Source organism: Coturnix japonica, chromosome 1, assembly GCF_054131305.1.
Source record: "Coturnix japonica strain WE chromosome 1, WE-NBRP24, whole genome shotgun sequence".
NCBI lineage: Eukaryota > Metazoa > Chordata > Aves > Galliformes > Phasianidae > Coturnix > Coturnix japonica.
The window spans coordinates 117,629,441-117,648,239 of NC_140663.1; the positions used below are offsets into that span (position 1 = coordinate 117,629,441).

The 18,799-nt window shown below is 39.5% G+C and overlaps 1 protein-coding gene and 1 long non-coding RNA gene across 9 annotated transcripts; one reads left to right on the forward strand and one right to left on the reverse strand.

Moving 5' to 3' along the window:
• Positions 1–836: 836 nt before the first annotated feature.
• LOC107306011 (uncharacterized) lies at positions 837–1,941 on the reverse strand. Of its 2 annotated transcripts, none has more exons than XR_014947537.1 (3): positions 1,531–1,941; positions 1,324–1,405; positions 837–988 (listed from the first exon to the last, which is right to left on the reverse strand). It is a non-coding gene; the product is annotated as an uncharacterized LOC107306011 (long non-coding RNA). The 2 variants fall into 2 exon arrangements; XR_001551960.3 differs by having other exon boundaries at positions 1,206–1,405.
• Positions 1,401–17,195, forward strand: LOC107305966 (arylsulfatase H-like). 7 transcript variants are annotated; one of them, XM_015848687.2, is made up of 11 exons: positions 1,401–1,575; positions 4,040–4,108; positions 5,092–5,232; positions 5,864–5,985; positions 6,833–6,955; positions 8,245–8,668; positions 9,716–9,852; positions 11,119–11,253; positions 12,351–12,513; positions 13,422–13,543; positions 16,401–17,195. In XM_015848687.2, the coding sequence occupies exons 2-11, from the start codon at positions 4,053–4,055 to the stop codon at positions 16,769–16,771; spliced, it is 1,794 nt and encodes a 597-aa protein (XP_015704173.2). In that variant the 5' UTR covers positions 1,401–1,575; positions 4,040–4,052; the 3' UTR covers positions 16,772–17,195. The 7 variants fall into 7 exon arrangements, with proteins under 7 accessions (XP_015704173.2, XP_085407173.1, XP_085407162.1 ...); XM_085551036.1 differs by having other exon boundaries at positions 1,472–1,575; positions 4,036–4,108; XM_032441379.2 differs by lacking the exon at positions 1,401–1,575 and adding an exon at positions 2,013–2,176.
• Positions 17,196–18,799: the final 1,604 nt, after the last annotated feature.

Sequence of the window (18,799 nt, forward strand, 5' to 3'; positions counted from 1 at the left end):
CAACCAACAAAAAACTAAGCAGTATGACCCTAGCTAGGCTTGCTATGGAGGCACATGACTCTACTGAATCTGGCAGTGAAATTGCAGAGACTTTAATGCTTTAAACTGTATTACTGACTGTTCTTCACAGGATGTAGATGAAGTCAAGTTTTATTATAAGCACACTGCTACAACTCTGTAGAGAAACTGGGTTTTGAAGTGAGTTAATGAAAAGTGATTGTTCATAGGTTTTTTTCAGATATTTTTTCTTTTTTTTCCCCTGCAACTGCCCCTGCAAACACTTTACTTGCTCAGCCAATCTGCGTCAGTTTTCTTATCTCAGTGTTTTTTCATAAGCATTACATAGAGGTGAAACATATTTCTGTTTGTGTTATTTCATTATTATTTCATTTCAGTTCCTTTACTACTACAGAAAACTTGTCAGGGTTATAAGGGGAGGTATGAATGCCTGCACTTCCTTTTAGTACCCAGACTTGAGGAAAACAGTGGCAGTATAATGCACCGAGTGACTCAAAATTAAGTCTTTGCTGGCAGAGAATTTGCAGTAGTGAGCATAAAACATCTCCCCGTGCTTTGGTGCAGTGAAAAACCTGCAGAAACTGAAAAAGAGGAAATAATGCAGGGCTCAAACTGCTTGGAAACGTAACGTTCAATCTGCTTCATTGTTATAAAGCTTTTTTCTTTTACCTTACAAAATATCTTGGTTCAAAGCTCAGTTGTATTGAAGACAATATATAATTACAGCTGTTACCTCTGCAGTTGGTCACTAACTTAGTGTTGAGTAACAGGATGTAAGGACTGTAAAAGCAGAATGCCCCTCCATTTCCAGACATAGATTTGTAATGAGAAGAAAATTCAAAGTTTATTTTTTCTTTTCTTTTATTTATTTATTTTTTTTTTTTTTAAATTTAAAGACAAACCAGCAGCAGCATGAGCACATCTTCAGTAGTCATCTCATGGTAAGAACAATGAAAACAGCCTAGAAAAGCTGAAATAAAAATGTAGTCATAATTTGGATCAAAGACAGATATAAATTAATACTTAAATTACTGTGAACTTTTAAAGAATGAGGTAATTTTCAAGAGACACAGTTTTTCAAGGGAAAGCTTTGCACCAGAAACATCACAAGCTGCTAAGTAACTGCACTAAATAAGTATTATCTTCAACTAGTTTTTTTGTGAAAACAGACAAATTTGACAACTTACATCTTATGAGGATAATCAAACATAGCCATGTGTTTAAGCAGATCAACAGAAATCCACCTCCAGCCATAGTTATCCCTTCCAATATATTATATGAACCTGCTAGTTTAAACTGCTTCACCTTTCAACCTCAATTGACTCCCGCTGGTTTCTCTCGAGTACAGTGTTAAATTCAGCAATCAGTGTCCAAGGCACCACGGGAGCTGAAATGTCAACAAGTGAACAGAAATGTGTTTCTCTCATTGCTCAATACCTTGGAAAGGATAAAGTGCATCACATCAGAGCTGACTTCCAAAAGAAGTGGATGTGGGGAAGGGAAATACTCTACCTTTAGTTCCTGTGGAAGACGTCTCATTTAATATCTTCAGTGCAGGTAGGTTTAGCTCACCTGAAAATACAATGAGGAAGAAAAGACAACAGGAAAAAAAAGGGGGATGACAAGCCAGTCCTGTTATCCAGTTTGAGATGTCAGAAATCAGGGTGGGGGAAATAAAACAACAGTACTCCAAGTTTGATCTTGTAATCCTTTGAAGCACCACTTTGGAGGCACTGCAATAGAGCAGTGCTAGGCTTTACAGGAATCTGCACAGGATTAACTGGGTAGGCAGCTCAGAGAAGGCAGTGGCCATGTCGTGTCACTGTTTCAAGAATAAAGACTTTGTACTCTGTCTGGAATTTGTGTGTAACCTCAGTGGCGGTCTCACTCAGTGCTCCTGGCAGACATCCCAGCGGCTTCTGCATCCAGAACTGGAGGAAGGGAGGAGAGCAAACACAGTAAATCCACTCCCACTTCCTCCCACACACTTCTCGGGGGATCAGGCTGTTTAGCAAACCAGAGAACGAGAAGGAATTCCAAAGCAGGAAGAAAATGTTTTCATCCATGTTTTTAAAAGGATCCGGCCTTTTTTGTTAGACTTGCTGTTTATTGTGGCTTACTGGAAATTGCTATCTATCTGCCGTTTTCTCGGATTTCTGTAAGTTCAGCAGTACAACAGTAAGTTGCTGTGCTGATTCCTTGAGGATGGTGCTTTTTAGAGTTATGAATTATGGGGTTGTTGTTTGTTGTTGTTGTTGTTTAACAGCTAAGGAAACTTGACAAGCCTTAGGCCCCAGTAGTACAGGGTTTGTTGCACTCATAGATGTCACTGGGAGTGCTGCTTTCAGAAGGAATCAGTCCCTAACAGAAAAAGGTGAATATACATATTTAAACTCATTTAAAAAAAAATAAAAAAGAAAAAGCAAAAATCTCTTCTGGCCCTTCAGTAGGAACACTGTTAGTAAAATGGCTTGCAATAAATCAAGGAGCACCACTTTTTATTTTGCCACAGGCAATGGTATTAAGACTGAAATATCTTGCAGTACTACTCAGCTTCTCAGCTGACATTACAGTGTTGCTAACGGATTGTACCAAGTCTCTGTCTAATCACCACTGCAACTGCTGTCAGCAGTCAGCTGTAGCAAATGAAACTGTGGGGATGCAGTGGAAGGCAGCAGAGATGCTGCACCAGCTTCTTAACACCCATAGGAGTGAAAGAGAAGGAAGGGCAGCAAAGCAAGGATTTCTCATGGTCTGGATATTTCATATTTTGATCACCTTTCACAGTGAAGAAACTAAGATTTCTAATTTACTTCAGTGTACAGCAGAGAGATGAAGTTTGCCAGTCCCAGAGCAACCAATTTATCCTGTGCATCTGGATGGTTGTTTACACAGTACCAGAACAGCATTTTCTGCAGATTTCTTGCTCAGCATCTATTCACAAGCAAAAAGAGTGCATTTCCCAAGCCATTTTTTTTTGTCCAAAGCAAATAGCTGTATTTTTTATTTCAGCAAGCATAGGAAATTGCTTCCTCTCATAAAGTGTCCCTTGAAAAGAAAAAGAAACTGTATATTTAGAAACAGAAAGGTTATTTTGGGGCTTTAAAGTTCAAGGTGAATTCACAGAGTTGGCAGGTAGAAAAATGGGTCTGTTAAACTTATACATGGCATTAAACTTGGAAGTTCTTTATCACAATGATACTTATGTTTCTGGACAGTTTTTAGTAACATTCAGATAGAAGCACCTCCCTAAAAGCAGTAGATGGCTTCCAAACCTTAGTGTCACAGTCATTCTCCAAGAACTGCATAGTAATTATTAGTTCCCAGGCTGGTTTTTATTTGAGGCATACTTTGTCGTTTCTAAGCTCAGTAAGGATTAATTTATTTTCCTGAAGTTAAAATGCAGTTTGGTGTTATGTAAAGAGTGAGGTACTAGATTTACATATCACTGCCTCCTGTTTCACTTAATAGAAAACTTCATTTCTGTGAAGACCAGGAGTTTTGAGCCTGTATTTAGTAACCAATATCTTTAACACTGCTTTAAAGCATTTAGTCTTCTTGCCAAATGTGAGTCATAGAATCATAGAATCATAGAATCATAGAATCACCAAGGTTGGAAAAGACCTCAAAGATCATCCATTCCAACTGTTCACCTATTACCAATAGCTCCCATGAGCCCATCTGAAGTTAATGGCAGTTGAGAGTAGGCTGAGTCCTGTAACACGGCATGCTGTGCAGTGTCCTCAGAAGATCAGATCCTCCTACCTTGAAGGATCTGCTCAAGAGGGCTCTGCAAATAGACTGGCAGAAAGTTGGAGACTGCCTTGTCAAGCCCTAATGCAGTGCATTCCTTCATAGTCAGCCACAGGCAGTGGCAATATGACTGTGATAATACAGGGTAGTCAATGAGCAGCTTCACAGACAAGATCACCAGAGCTGCTGGATTCTCTCTCTTTTTTTTTTTTTTCAGTTTTACATTTTTTTTTTTTTTAATTTTATTTATTTTATTATTTTTAGTCAGAATAATATGACAAATGATGTGCCTTTTTCATACAAGGAGAAGCCATGATGCTTACCAGGAAAGGCAGTGGTAAGAAAATATATGCAATATAAATATATGTCTTTCTTGTATTTTTAAACATTGTGCATAAGAAAATGTAAACAGATCTCTAAAGGATAATAATTGTTGAGAATCTAAAAGCAGTTAATATGGGTTTAGAACTAGATCTCATAGAACCATAGAATGTCTTGGGCTGGAAGGGGCGTCAAGGATCATCAAGTTCCAATACCCCTCCCACAGGCAGGGCAGACAGCTGCTAGATCAAGCTGTAAACCAGGCTGTCCAGGGCCTCATCCAACCTTGGCCTGAACACCTCCAGGGATGGGGCATCCACAGCCTCTCCGGGCGATTCCAGAATCTAGAAAAACTTCCCCCTGACATCTAATCTGAATCTCCCTTTCATAAGTTAAAAACCATTTCTCTTTTGAAGCCTTTCAACCTGTTTTTATTTGATAGAAGACAGAGGTTTAGGAGCATAAGTAGTATATTACATTTAATATTGATTCATTGTGGTATCTCTTAATGAACTAGCAATTAGTAGATGTATTCTAGTATATGTACTTAAGGTGAACTATCTCTCACAGATGCACTGAGCAACTAAGATATGTGCTGAGATAGTCTTCTAGGAAAATACTCAAGGTTAAGCCCACGGCTGCAACTTTGCTTCTGCAGATGATGCATGAATGTCAGTGCTATTCGTAGCGCTGTGCCCAATGGATACAATACTCCAGCTATTGCCATTTTAACCAGTTGCACGATATGGAAATGTCTGCTGAGATTGGTGCAATTCTCAAGAAAGAAACACACAAACAAAATTCTTGTGCAAATGAAAATAAATGAAAAAAAATACAGGTTTCAGAAAATTCAACGTTTGTAAATATTCAGGAGCTCCATCTGCTGGCAGTGTTTGGTAGCTCTTTGCATCTGGACAGTCCTAATACTTTAAGTATTAAAAGTATATTATAAAGCTTGCATATGTTTTTATTCAATTTCCCTTTTAATTTTAACCTCAGGAGCTGCGGAAGCATTTGGCTCATTTTGTGCTTGTTTCTAAGAAGCTGTGTATCGAGTCCTCCAAAACCCAATTTTTTATTGATACTGGCTGATGACCTTGGTATTGGAGATGTGGGTTGTTATGGCAATGATACTATCAGGTAAGAATTCTACAAAATAAATTACCCCATCCTGGTAAATTTCAGTGGGGGAAAAAATACTGATGGCAGTATTAGAAATTTCTTATTAACAGATCAGTTTATCTAGATACACTTTTTTCCAAAGCATGTTTAAAGTCAATGTTCTACAGTAATTCCTATTGGAATAAAAGTTATACAACCATGCTTGAGTGACTTTCATGGATTTCCAGTTTTCAGTATGTAAGTCAGAAATTAGTAAATGTGCATGTGCCTCATATTTTTCATCTATGCGTATAGTTTGTATGTATCTACAACTCAGGTGTTGAAATATTAAGGTCTGAGATCAGGATATCATACCAGCTAACAACTCTTGTTGGCTTGTTACATGGTGACTCCTCAATCTGTAATGTGCTCTATTTATCCTTAGTGCAGTTTTCAGTCTGGATGGATCTGATAGAATGAATGATAGAATGATTGTGTATATTTATCTCCTGTCTATTCTCATCTATTGCAACCGTGCAACTTGAGCACCTTGTGTCTATTAGGGGAATTTTTTCACTGTGCTTCATGAGGTCATGATATGAAGTTGACCTGAAGTACCTTTTCAATATACATCAATAAAAATGCATATTGATACATTTTTTCTTTTTAGGACACCTCACATTGATGGTCTGGCAGAGGAAGGGGTGAGACTTACTCAGCACATTGCTGCAGCTGCTGTCTGTACTCCCAGCAGAGCAGCCTTCCTGACTGGCAGATACCCCATCAGATCAGGTTGGGCCTCTAATAGTTCACTGCAGTTTGTCTAGCCATTGTTGTTGTTAAAAATCCCTTTTAAAAAAAAACCATAAAGACTGGTTAATCTAAGGCTTTGGGACCTCAGTGAGATGGGCAGAAATAAAGATGACTACATTGACTGACTGATTTCCATGGGAAAATTCCCACATAAAGCATATTTCATGTGGTTAAATGACAGCACAGGAATGGATGAAAATCAAAACAAGCACTGAAGACAGAAACAAAGAAAACAGTAAAGTGTAAGCACTGAATATAGTATTAACATTTATATTAAGCAATGTATTTTGACTACCCTAATGATCATTTTCATAACAAAATTTGTCAGTGTGTGGAATAGTTCTCAATGATAAAACAGGTTTAATTCAGCCATTTAAAGAGAAGACAGAAAACCATCCACATTATCTCCTAGTAATCATGAGGATGGCTTGTCTGATCTGACTCTGACTTGCTGAAGAAGCTATAGCTTTGTGGGTAAATATTTTGGGTTGTTTTTGGGGTTTTGGTTGGTTGTTTTTTTTCTTGGTTTTTGGTTTTTTTTTTCCCCCTGGTTCTTTTCAGCATCTTCTTGTGGTAGAACTTTGCCTAATACCCAAACATAGGCATCTTAACGCTACTTTCAACACTCCAGCTAATGCACCTGCACTGGACTAGCAGATACAACAGAAAACTTGGAAGGGTCAATCACAGTAGCATAAATACGTATCATAAAAAGGTACCAGGCTTTGGCAGCTGAATCTCATAGAAAAAAAAAGAAAAGAAAAAAAAAGCCTGAAAAATCTGATTTCTAGCTTGCTTTATTTTAAAAATTGCCACTTCTCTCCAGGCATGGCATCCAGCACAGAACGGCGCATTCTTTTTTGGAATGGATGTTCTGGTGGACTCCCACCTAATGAAACTACTTTTGCCAGAGTACTGAACCAGCAAGGTTATTCCACAGCACTTGTAGGTATGAGACATAGAAACTTGCTATATCTGATGTTATCCAAATGAGGTTGTTTCCATAAATGTTTTTCTTTGCCAAAATATACAGGATCAGATAAACCAAAGGTTTTTTGTATGGTTCCACTCACAACTCAACCCTCAGTAGAGTCAACACACTATATGTGATAACTGAAAAATTGAATGTAAGAGAAATAATTACAGAGGAGGATATCTTTGCCCAGTACGGTTTACTTTAGCAGAAACGATATTCAGACAGAGCAAAAATGTGTTGTCTGTCAGTTGGTACCCAGACTCTAAGTCATACTAGTTCTATTGGATGGCTAGATTTTCTGTTACTTACTCATCCTTCTTATCATACAGACTTAAAATGCCTTAATTTTCTGCTGCTGCTGAGAAAAAATAGCTGGAAGAGTTCCATTGCCTCCAAGGGGTTCTGGATCACAATCCGTGTTCAAGAAAGAAAATCCTATTAACTGTTTGCAAATTTTTCCTGAACAGTGATTATATAGAGTGTCCTTCAAGCACCTCTCAATTTTATACTTTTCTAGGTAGTACCACTCATTTCCTAAACTGAAATGAATCTTCACACAAGCTTCTGCAAATGGGGTATCTTTCCCTAGCTCACTGCAGTCTGACATGGTTTGTTCTATAAAATACACTCATATACAGGAGCACTGAGCTTATTAGCAGTTCTCTGAAGTTATTTGTCTGGTTAATAGGCCCAAGGCCCATGGTAATAGGCTGTTTCTTTCAATGTCACGATAATTACACTGCTCTGTAAAATGACTTCATTAAGCTTCATTATCAGTGCACGACATATTCTGATATGTCCAATTGTACTGGATAATTAGAGTGGCCTATTTTGCTACTCCTTCTAGGAGAGCTAGTTTGTACATCTTGTTCCTGAACTTTGTTTTTGAATTTGGAGGTCAAATCAAAATTATTTGTAAATTAGTTCATATTTTTGCACTTAGTTTTTTTCCTTTGGCACAAGAGATTCTCCCCACCAGGACACACGTTAACAATGACTAATAAGCATGAAATATTGCAATCATATTTGTACTTACAGGGGTGTCTGAGCTGGACTGTTACCTATGCAGAATCATGTCAGTTAAGTGAAGAAAAAGAGATATTGTCTCAGATACAGTGCCAGGAGAGCCTGATTTATTCATGCTAGCTCCTCTCTTGGTTGCATTTCTTTAACTGAGGAGTGCAGCCAACCTTTTAGAAATAAAGGCAGACACGCATGAGAGAAATTATGTTCCATTTAATACTTCTGTTTTGTATTTCCAGGGAAGTGGCATTTGGGTGTGAACTGCAAATCCCACCGTGATCACTGCCACCACCCTTTAAACCATGGTTTTGAATACTTTTATGGCATGCCTTTTACCATTTTGAATGAGTGTCAAGGCACTGATGACCCTGAACTGGCCAAGTCTTCACAAGATACATATTGGCTTTACACACAGATGATCTTTCTTGCAGTGTTTACGCTTTTGTTTGGAAAACTTACCCACTTATTCTCAGTAAAATGGAAAATAATAGTGTGTGTGACCATCTTTTGTCTCCTGTATTTCCTTTCCTGGTTCTCCAGCTATGGATTCACCAAGTACTGGAACTGTATTCTGATGAGAAACCATGAAATCACAGAACAGCCAATGAATCTAGAAAAAACTGCATCTAATATGCTGAAGGAGGCAGCTTCATTCATTGAAAGGTAACCCACAAAAACTGTATCACCTCTTAAGGATTTTTTAAATAATACAGTTTCTCTGTCATACACTATTGGGTTACTCAGCTGGCACACCGAACTATCTGCTCCTAGTGCTGGCCAGCAGCAATTAGCTGTTTTTTGGCATCCATCTGCATGTCAGCACCCAGCTTGCTGTCCTTCATCCTTTACATAGCTTGTTAGCTTCTCAGAAAAAGAAAGTTGATTTTATTGTGTTTTTTATTTGTTCACAATGGAGTCGTAGCCAAGGACTGGACCTGCAAGCAGTAGGAACAGAAAAAATGACCTTAGCCAGATGAATGAACTCTCATGTTCCATAAGTTCATGTTTTACAAGCATAAAACTGGTACTGAGTTTCGTTTTGTTTCACCAAAGTGTCTTTCATTTACAGTGCTACCAGATAGAGTTAAACTAGCCGCTAAGTTCGTGGCAGTATTCATGCGGCAAGTCTGGACATATCACTGAATAAGATTGTATTGTTTCTCTGAAGATTTTTTTGGTTTTTAAGGGGAAATGGAGTGAAAGAAATCTCTTCTATGTACCTTTGAACACAGATAAGTTTAGGTTCCTTAGACATCCTGTCTGACATCTAGATGCCAGCATAAATGGATGCAGTTCCCTTCTGGGTGCAGTATCATACCTGCTTGTTTCACAAGTATGTCTCAGACACTCAGTGACACCAATATTTAGGTCTCAGCAAATGAGTCTTATTCTTCTTTCCACTGAGTATGTGTCAGTCTTTAGGCTATGAACGTTCACATTAATTTATTTCATGCTCTTCAAGTATCTAATTTGGAACCAGACAAAAGGCCCGGTACTATTTTGCTCTTCCTAAAGAACCAAAATCTTTGAAGGGTGTTTTGATCCCCTCTGTCTTCCAAAGCCTCAAAAATGCAAGATATCAAAACCCAGAATTTTTACTCTGGTCTCCCATTGACCCATCAGTGATACAGTCACTACCATGCCACTGCTATATTTTGTTCAGATCAGTAGTTGCAGAGAGATGACTACTCTTGTTTTCTCTTATTTCAGAAACAAGCATAGACCATTTCTTCTCTTATTTTCCCTCTTACATGTTCACACCCCACTCATTACCACAAAGGAGTTTCTGGGAAGAAGCAGGCACGGCCTATATGGAGATAATGTAGAGGAAATGGACTGGATGGTGGGTAAGTGGTGATCTTGAAGGAAATAATTTATTTAAATGGGGGAGATGATAGAAGTCGCTATTTATATATGACAAAAAATCTTGCCTTGCATATCTAGTTAGCTCCAAAGGTAGCCGTTTCATTACAAATCCTCTTTTCTTCTTCTTGGTGTGAATGTGGAAACTTTTCCTATTTTTTAATTGACACACTTCAGTGTTGCACTGAAGGTCTTGGACCTTTTCTACCTCCAAAAACCATGCTTAAAAATGCGTAGTTTGAGAAGAGTCTGTCTGCTTGCAATTGGCTGGTTGAGCACTTCTGCTAGATCTGGTCATACCAGAGAACTCTGTTGCGCTCTTCTTACTGTTACTTGGCACCAATCAAATTCAGGCACAAGCTACTCAAGAAGAGCAGAATAACAGAAGTACAAAGGGATAAAGAACATGTGTTGCACTGACTGAATTGGATTCTGCTATTGAGAACAAACAAGCTAAAAGATTTGGGGTCTAATTCAGAACAGAGAGGCCTAGGTTCTTCTTTTGGCTTGGTGTCTGTTTTTAGGTAAGATCAATAATAAAATGGCCTGACCTTTGGCCCTTGTTTTTCCCTAGCATACAACAGCTGTTGTTGCTGCTTCTGTAGCTGTGGAAGCTGTTTGCAGTGATTATATTTTGATGTAGTGAGTGATGAGGAAGTGCAATCAGAGGTAAATTATATACTCTGTATAAACGCTTCATGCTACCAGTACTGAAAATATTCCATGTGAAGTTAGGTTTGAATTGCACTCTGCAGAGTTTTTACCACTAACATCCTGAGAACATTTTGGCTGATGATTGTGTGAAGCCTGATTTCAGAATCCCTGAGCAGTTCTTGGTGAGACACCAGCAGTTTTCTATGATGAGGCAACACTATTGTTTAAGCTTCTCAAGAGGGTTTGGGTTACACAATGGATACAATCCTTGACTCAGAGAATTTACAGCAAAACAGGACAGAATATTCTGAGGAGACTGAATAAAACGATCATTCATTTTTGTTATTTTCCATTTAGGTTTGTTTTTCTGTTTTGTTTGTTTGTTTAATTTTCCTGTCTTGTATCTTGGATACATTCAGCAGCTTCCTGTTGGGCTCTTCTTACTTTCATAACTCATGATTACTCTGCATTGCTGGAGGTAGCTCAAAACAGAATTCACTGAAGTCAACAGAATGACTGGCTTCACTGAATTTTAAGTCAGTGAAAAATCTGACTGTATCTCAGGACATCTCTGTGTTGTTTTGCTTCATTTATAGGTAAGCTTCTGCATGTTATTGACAAAGAAGGCTTGAAGAACACCACATTTGTTTATTTTGCATCTGATCATGGAGGATCTGTAGAGGTTTACAGAGGAAATACTAAATTGGGTGGATGGAATGGTATCTATAAAGGTAAAATCTTAGTGGCATGTGGATGAGTAACACTGCCTATTAAAAAGAAAGTGATAGAATAAAGTGTGTCCAGACATGTTTACAAAGGTATTTCCTTCTCAGACTTGAAGCTCAAAAAGAAAACCTCGTGGATGTAGATACTTCCTAATTTTCCTCTGAAATGTGAAAACATAAACTTGTGTCCTTTCATATTGCTTCTTTAAAGACTTACTAATTCTTAATATTTTTGCCCACAGAGTTTCTCCTGAACATCCTTCTTTATTTCAGATAGTTTTATAACTTTATTAAAGTCTCCCTTTCTGGAGATTTTTACTTTTTTCTCACTTCCATACTTGAGGCTTTTAATTTTTCATGGTCATCCTCCCCCAACCCACCTCCCACACAGTCATCTCTGCTGATTCTTTAGTATTAAATGCATAAATATTCCCTACTGCTTGCTTTTTCCACTTCTTTTGCCACATAGTAAGAAATTGGGCTTTTCTAAATTTTTTCTAAATCTTTTCTCCATTTCTAAAGCCCACTGCTGATTAGTATTTATCTCTTTCCTCCACTTCTTTTAGATGAACTCTATTCTTCTTTCTCTGTTCTTCACTGCATATTGTGAAGTCATAGAGTGCTACTTCATATGAGAGTGTGCATCAGTGAAGCAAAGTCTGGAGATGAAACTGATCAATTTTTAATGCATGCCAACAGACCTGATGAGATACCTTAATCCAGACCGAGATCCTTTGGAATTCTTCTAGCTGTCTAAGTCATGAGTTAACTCTCTAGATTCCTATACCCTGAAAAACCACTGTGATATCTTGAGCAGGTTGGCACGTACTGCATAACAAAGCCTGAAAAGGATTACCATCACTTACATCCCAACGTAAGGTGCCACATGTGAAAGTGTAAAATAGAAAGTAATAAATAATGCATTTATTTTTGAAGAATGGATCTTGCACTGTAGCCATTCTGCTGCTCATCAGGATTTAGTGTGTTTGTACAAAAAGTATTTGAATATGAAAGTTTTTAAATTCATCTTTATGCATGCATAAGAAATGTCTAATGTATACATATATATATATAAATATATATTTTTTCCCCTCCTATTATAGGTGGAAAAGGAATGGGAGGCTGGGAAGGAGGGATCCGTGTTCCAGGAATAGTTAGATGGCCTGGAGTGTTGCCTGCAGGCACAGTTATCAGCGAACCAACAAGCCTCATGGACATTTTCCCAACAGTGGTTCACCTGGCTGGAGGGATAGTGCCTCAGGACAGGTACAAAAGAAGCTTCCTAAACCATGTTTCCTCCCCATTCTTGTTTTAGGTAGAAGCTGACTATGTGTCACACGTCTTAACACACACAACTTAAATTCTGTTAGTCGTTAGTCTGGTATCAATCTTTCTGTTTAGCTTTCCCCATCTTATCTGATTATATGAGAAAAAGAAAAAAAAAAAAAAAAAAAAAAAGGAAGAAGAAAACAGAGAAAGATAATATACGTTATCAAGGATATTAGCTAACTCAGTATTCTAATCACTGAAAGGAAACTTAGTTAACTGGGGTCATTGAGAGGACTTTAAAAACAAAACAAACAAACAAAAAACCCAGCCAATTACTTTGGACTTAAGATGGGCCCTCTCCAAGCCTGGTTCATTGTGAGTAGGGAAGATGGAGCAAATGCCCTGCATCTGATGCCTGTAACAGTGGAGTGGGTTCCTGGACAGTGAACCTATGTTAGTTCAGCCTATGTTAGTCTTCTCTAGGAACAAGTGAAAGGCTGGGTGACAAAGTTGTTCTGAGAGAGAGCATAAAAGTTCTTGTGTTGCACAACTAAACCAATTGTTAGTCAATTGATTGTCACTATTTTGACAAAGCATATCAGTGATCCCAGTTTCAGGGGACCAGAAGCAGTGAACTTCCTTTCACTATGGCTATCACTGAGCCCCAGGAAAATTACAGTGACGATAGCTTGCTTTCCTAGGACGTTGCACAAACTGCTAGTAACTACTAATCACTGTCCACCACCCACACGGACAATGAAAACTGTCAGAGGCAATAATCTAAACAGCATGTTTTGGAAATGACATCTGAAATCCTAGTATGTTATCTATGGAGAGTAAGTACTGCTCACACTGCAGGCAGGGTGCAGTTCCTGAACAGTGATGACCTCAGCCCTCTTCACCAGGGTAATTGACGGGTGCACCTTGATGCCATTACTGCAGGGGACAGTTCAGCACTCCGAGCATGAGTTCATGTTTCACTACTGTGGTGTGGTTTTACATGCAGTACGGTGGCACCAGAAAGACAGTGAGTATAAACATTCCCCCCAACAGCCTGTGGGAGATAATTCAACGACCTCTCATTTCCAACAGAATAACAGGTCACGGCATTTATACACATTTTGAGTATGTTTATTGATTCAAACACAGTTCTTTTGCAAGGTGCAGAATGGGCATTGTTAGCTATTCTGCCTTGCCTAAGCTGAAGGGGTTTTGATCCCTCAGGGGCTCCATTACAAACTGCCTTGGGCAGCCGCTGAGGGGAGCAGAAGAGGGAAAGCGTCGCCAGAGGGCAGCGCGGCACCGCCAACCGCCATCACTGCCGCGTCAGGCGTCAAATAAGCAGCTTAAAACAGGGAGATTGCTGACATGTAACAATTCAGCTCTGCGGAGAAGTTGCCGGCCTCGCTTTTCGGTTACAAGTTTGGCAGAGCCTGTAGAGAGAGCACGGCACACCCCCCTGCATCCTCAGGCCTGAGCTGCCTCCCCTCCTTCTCACGTCCCGCCCTCCTTAGATATAGTAAGGTTAATCTACACCAGGAACTGTGAAATAGGCCCCAGGTTCATACTGGACACACTCTTACAACTAGCCAATGTTGATCAGACAGGACCAGAGAGTTAACCCCTCATGAAGCACCCCCAAACAAGTACAGCATGGAAGTCGTGTCATTAACGCTGCTTTTGCTGTACAGATCAGTTTTTAATAGGTCATGCTCCTCATAATATAGATGCAGAAGCTACATACAGATGTAAGGTGTGTTTGATGTCCCCACTAAACACTGAAGCACTGCTACAGCTCTCATTCATGCCTTTGTATCATTTATACCACTGAAATGGAACTGCTGCTGGCCAGGTCATTGAAAACAACCAGACATTCTGCATATGAGATCAAATAGTACTGTTTGACTCAGCTTTCATCTAAAGCAGGAATTCTGTTTCTTTGCACTGTGCTGGTGAGCTTCTAATTTAAAAGAGCCTGATTAAGTGCATAATAAGGAGGTGATATACCTTTAAATGAGTGCAACAGTGAGAAAATTCAATGTCTATTCCCTTTTATTTACTGGACAGGCTGAATATGAAGCCATTGTGTCTCGACTCCAAAATCATAAATTAAGCACTCCACTGAAGCTAGAGAAGTGCTTTCTTCTACCACAGCACAATAAGGCTTATTAGTGGTAGTCCATTTCTTTCTGCTCATTAAATTGATTGATTGTTACCAGATGGGCTCGAGAGATGTTTGGATTGAAGAAGCAGGTTTTCTTTCCCTTGGGTATATTCTATTAACACGTTGCCCTAAAATTCACACACAGCCTTCACATTCTGTCAGAGTTACCTCAGTAGCAAATTGCACATCCCCCTTTGCTCCTTGGGAAGGGCTGTACCCCCCTGCTAGTTCCAGCAGTGCTGATTTCTACCACCTTTCATTTCATTTTATTTTTTATGACTCTCCATAACTCACCCGTCTACTCAGCTCACCAACACAGGTTAATTACAATCAGCCTGACTGTATCCTTCCCAATGACCTAACAAGGACCTGGCTCTCTCCCACTCTGCAACTTCAGTATTTCTTTGCAGCTGAGGAAAAAAAAAAAAAAAAAAAAGAAAAAAAAGAAAAAGAAAGAAAAAGAAAAAAAGAAATAGATGCTAAAAATGTGCAGAATGTGAACAGTTCTCCTCAGACACTTCTGCACTCCTGTCTCTGAATTACTGTGCAACGTGTTACGGGGAATTCAGCTCAATTATTAAAGAAAAGCAGTGACTGGATTTTTTTCTGAACAAAAATCACAGACTTTTCCATTGTAAGAATTCATACTTGCCCATCTCACATTTACCTATTAAACAATCATTTTAGCTATATTACAGTAGTACAGATAATCAGGGAAACGCACTTGGCCCGGAGGTTACTTACTTAACTCTTAACTATTTTTTCTTTTTTCATTTAATTAAACAAACACGTCCTGGCTGTAGTGACACGGCACAGTCAGAGAAGTAAGACCACAGAATCCTGGTCACAAAGCTCAGCACAAGGGACAACAGACGGAAGGACAGTTGGGCAGATCCCATTGAACCAAAACAAAAATGCCACGTAGGCACAATGCAGAGGACAGTTAGTTGTGCTCAGTGGCTCCCAATATTGAAGTCCCCCTTTTATTCTTCCTTTTCTTTTCAGAGGCAGAATCTAATTGCTGTCTTCTGGCTGGGCACGGCTCTGCCTTGTCTCAGAACGAGTTCGGTGTAGTGCTTTTTCAAGACAACTGAGAGGAATAAAGGGGAAAGGAAAAGGGAGATAACAGAAAATACCCCCTTGATCTGTATTTCCTTTGTCATTTTTTCATGTTAAAGATCAGCACTTAAAATACAAGCCCTAAAGCTGCAAACTGATTGCATCCATTCTGTTCACTTAAAACCTATTTTCCAGATCTTGCTTTCAAGGACAGTCATTAATGCCATATTTGAAAACATGTATGAAAGTAGGCACAGACTTGTGGTGGAACAGTTTGCGTCCAGATGCTGTTCTTGGCTTAGATATAGAGCTAACAGAAGAACCAGCTACCCATACCCACATCCAGAAACACAGGGACACATTTTCCATTTCCCCCAACCAAGAAGCATAAAGAGCTTTAAAAGAACATGAGAAAGGGGCTCTCTCTACATCCAAAATGTTAGACCTAACCATCCATAAAGTGTAAATAGCCTTGCAAGTACTGACAGCCCAGGTGTGCCCACGAGTCAATCTGAATCCCAGCCAGCTCCCAACGTGTCTTTTTCTGTCTGTGACAACCACAATACATGCTCACAAATGACTTAGAAGTTGAACCAACTTCTAAGGGATCTCTCCTGTGCCTACTGCCATTAAACTGTTTGATGTGCTTCTGTTGTAACAGGAGGTAACATATGGAAAGCTCATTATGCTACTCCACAGTTCCAATCAGAAGACTCTGGAGTTTGCTTTGAAAGAAGAATTTGCCCATGTTTTGGGGACGGTGTAACCCATCATGACCCTCCACTGCTGTTTGATCTCTCACAAGATCCTTCAGAGGAAAATCCCCTATCCACAGACACCGAGCCTTTGTTTGATTCCGTAATGAAGAGAATAGGAAAAGCTGTAGAAGAGCACCGTAAGACGCTGACTCCAGTCCCACAGCAGCTGTCTCCTTACAACAACATGTGGAAGCCGTGGCTGCAGCCATGCTGCGGCACATTTCCATTCTGTTGGTGTGATAAAGAAACCGAGAAAGCCAGTGACATGCTTTAATACCAAAATCGAGTTAGGTTTTTTCAGCAATAGTCACATTCACGTGACTGCGGTCATATAGAGATAGGGGGCAAATTACACCAGAATAGCTGAAAGGGACATTCTTGGCGCTTTTTGGTCAGTCTTTCTTCACTAAGCCTGTACTTTTAAGCAATTTCTTTTAAGGAAATGTTCCAATGTCCATGTCACATGTATATTCTATGCCTCAAATGGATAGTTCTAGATCAAATACACAGATAACTGAAACAAAATGTCTTTTCTTACCAATTTTCAGCTTAACAAAATTATGAATGACAAGAGATTAAACTAGAACAGCTGCCGTTTATGCAGGTAATATGCTTGTTAGGGCAACAGGTCTGTGCCCAAAAGGATCTCTCTTCAAGATCTTATACTTTTAGTTATAAAGGCTGTTGTGTGCTTAACAGCACAGCTGTGCGTTTAATTTGGGAACACACCAAAACACAGCGGCCTCTAAGAACTAAAAACATTCTGGTTCATAGCAGTGTTTTACCTCAGCTTTATACTCATTTATCTGCCGTGTAAGAGTTTCTGGAGAACAGGAAACAAAACAAAACCCAACAAACCAACACTGACAAATGTGTTTTAAAAATTAGGTAGCTAAAGTTACAATACCCAATTCAGCAGTTAAGCACCTAAATGCTAAAGCACTGCAGTTCCAACTGACACACAGCCTCCATGTGGTTCAATCAGCTCCCCTGTACGAGCATTGAAAATCATCATCCAGCTGCCTGGACAAGATAGATCCCAAATTTCACAGTCCCTGAGAACCATCTATGTGTAAGCTGCATGTCTCATTTCGGCACGAATGCTCCTGAATTCATGAGAGTGCTGAAAAGCCCACGTTAAAAAACATGTTTTGTTTTGGAAGACAGTACTTTGGTTTCAGTAGGTGTTAAAAAATCCCCCGCACACAGTAATCACTTCAGTGTACAGGTCACATTCTACAAGCCAAACAAGTGTCAGCACTCTGTACAGTCATTAGGGAAAGGTAGGGAATTAAAATATCTAATCCTCTCTTACTGCCCTCTGGTTAACTGCATTCATCTCTCAATATATAATCCTAACCAGGTTCTTGCAGGGGTTTTGTGTCAAATCCAATTTTTAGGCTGCATCTTCTAGCTCAAAATAAAAAAGAAGTGCATTGTGTGGCAGAGACTCAGATTCAAACCTCTAAGCTTTCCTGAACATTGCGTGTTCACTCCTACTGCATACCTAAATGTCAGCAAGATTTTAAAGGCAGCACAGGAAGGTAAGAACAGCCCAGCAGAAGCTTCAGATAACATTGCCTTAAACCCAGCAGCACTGCAGAACCACGCCAGTGCTGCTCTGTTCAACACTAAGGTCACTTGTGTCATTTGTTTCTTTAAACTTGGAGAAAAAGAAGATAAGGCAGCCAAGGCAGCACAGAACTGACAGGCTGATAATCCCAGAGTAGCGTGCAGCTCTCACAGGTCTCGAGCTGTCACAGCAGGTCCCAGCACTTTCACCAGCCTCAGGACATAACAGCATGTGTGTGCCTGGGATGAGATGCTTTCTGCAGTGCTTTCAAGCAAAGCTCCTGACTTACACCCCCTGCGTGCATGTCACCTGTGTGCTAAGTCACAACCTTCTTTTGTTCTAAACAGCACAAGGTTGTGACCGTGATGCAGCACCAAATGCAGTCTCCAAATGAGCATTCCTTCATGTTAATTCTCTCTGGTATCCTTCATCTTAAAGGACACCCAGGAAGTTATGCAGATATTATCCTGCAAAAATCAAAAGGTTAATCTGACAATGAACTGCTAGGACAGTTCAGTGGCAGGTTTGACAGAAGTATCTAAAAATACATTTGTTCTTACAGCTTGATAGCATTTAGACCTGCATCAGCTTTGCTGAGAACTTGTCAAAAGGCGTGACATTTTTCTGTGGCTGACAGGGGTTGAAACCAGAGCATCTGCACTTCACTGGATTCATAAGGAGAAAAGATAATATAGCATAAAAAAAAAAAGAGGCATTTTAAAGCCAGCC

Excerpts from the sequence above, each read along its gene's own strand:
- LOC107305966 (XM_015848687.2), top strand. The coding sequence starts at position 4,053 with ATGATGTGCCTTTTTCATACAAGGAGAAGCCATGATGCTTACCAGGAA. Across the intron at positions 5,233-5,863 it reads TATGGCAATGATACTATCAG|GACACCTCACATTGATGGTC; the intron begins GTAAGAATTCTA and ends TTTTCTTTTTAG. Across the intron at positions 9,853-11,118 it reads GGAAATGGACTGGATGGTGG|GTAAGCTTCTGCATGTTATT; the intron begins GTAAGTGGTGAT and ends CTTCATTTATAG.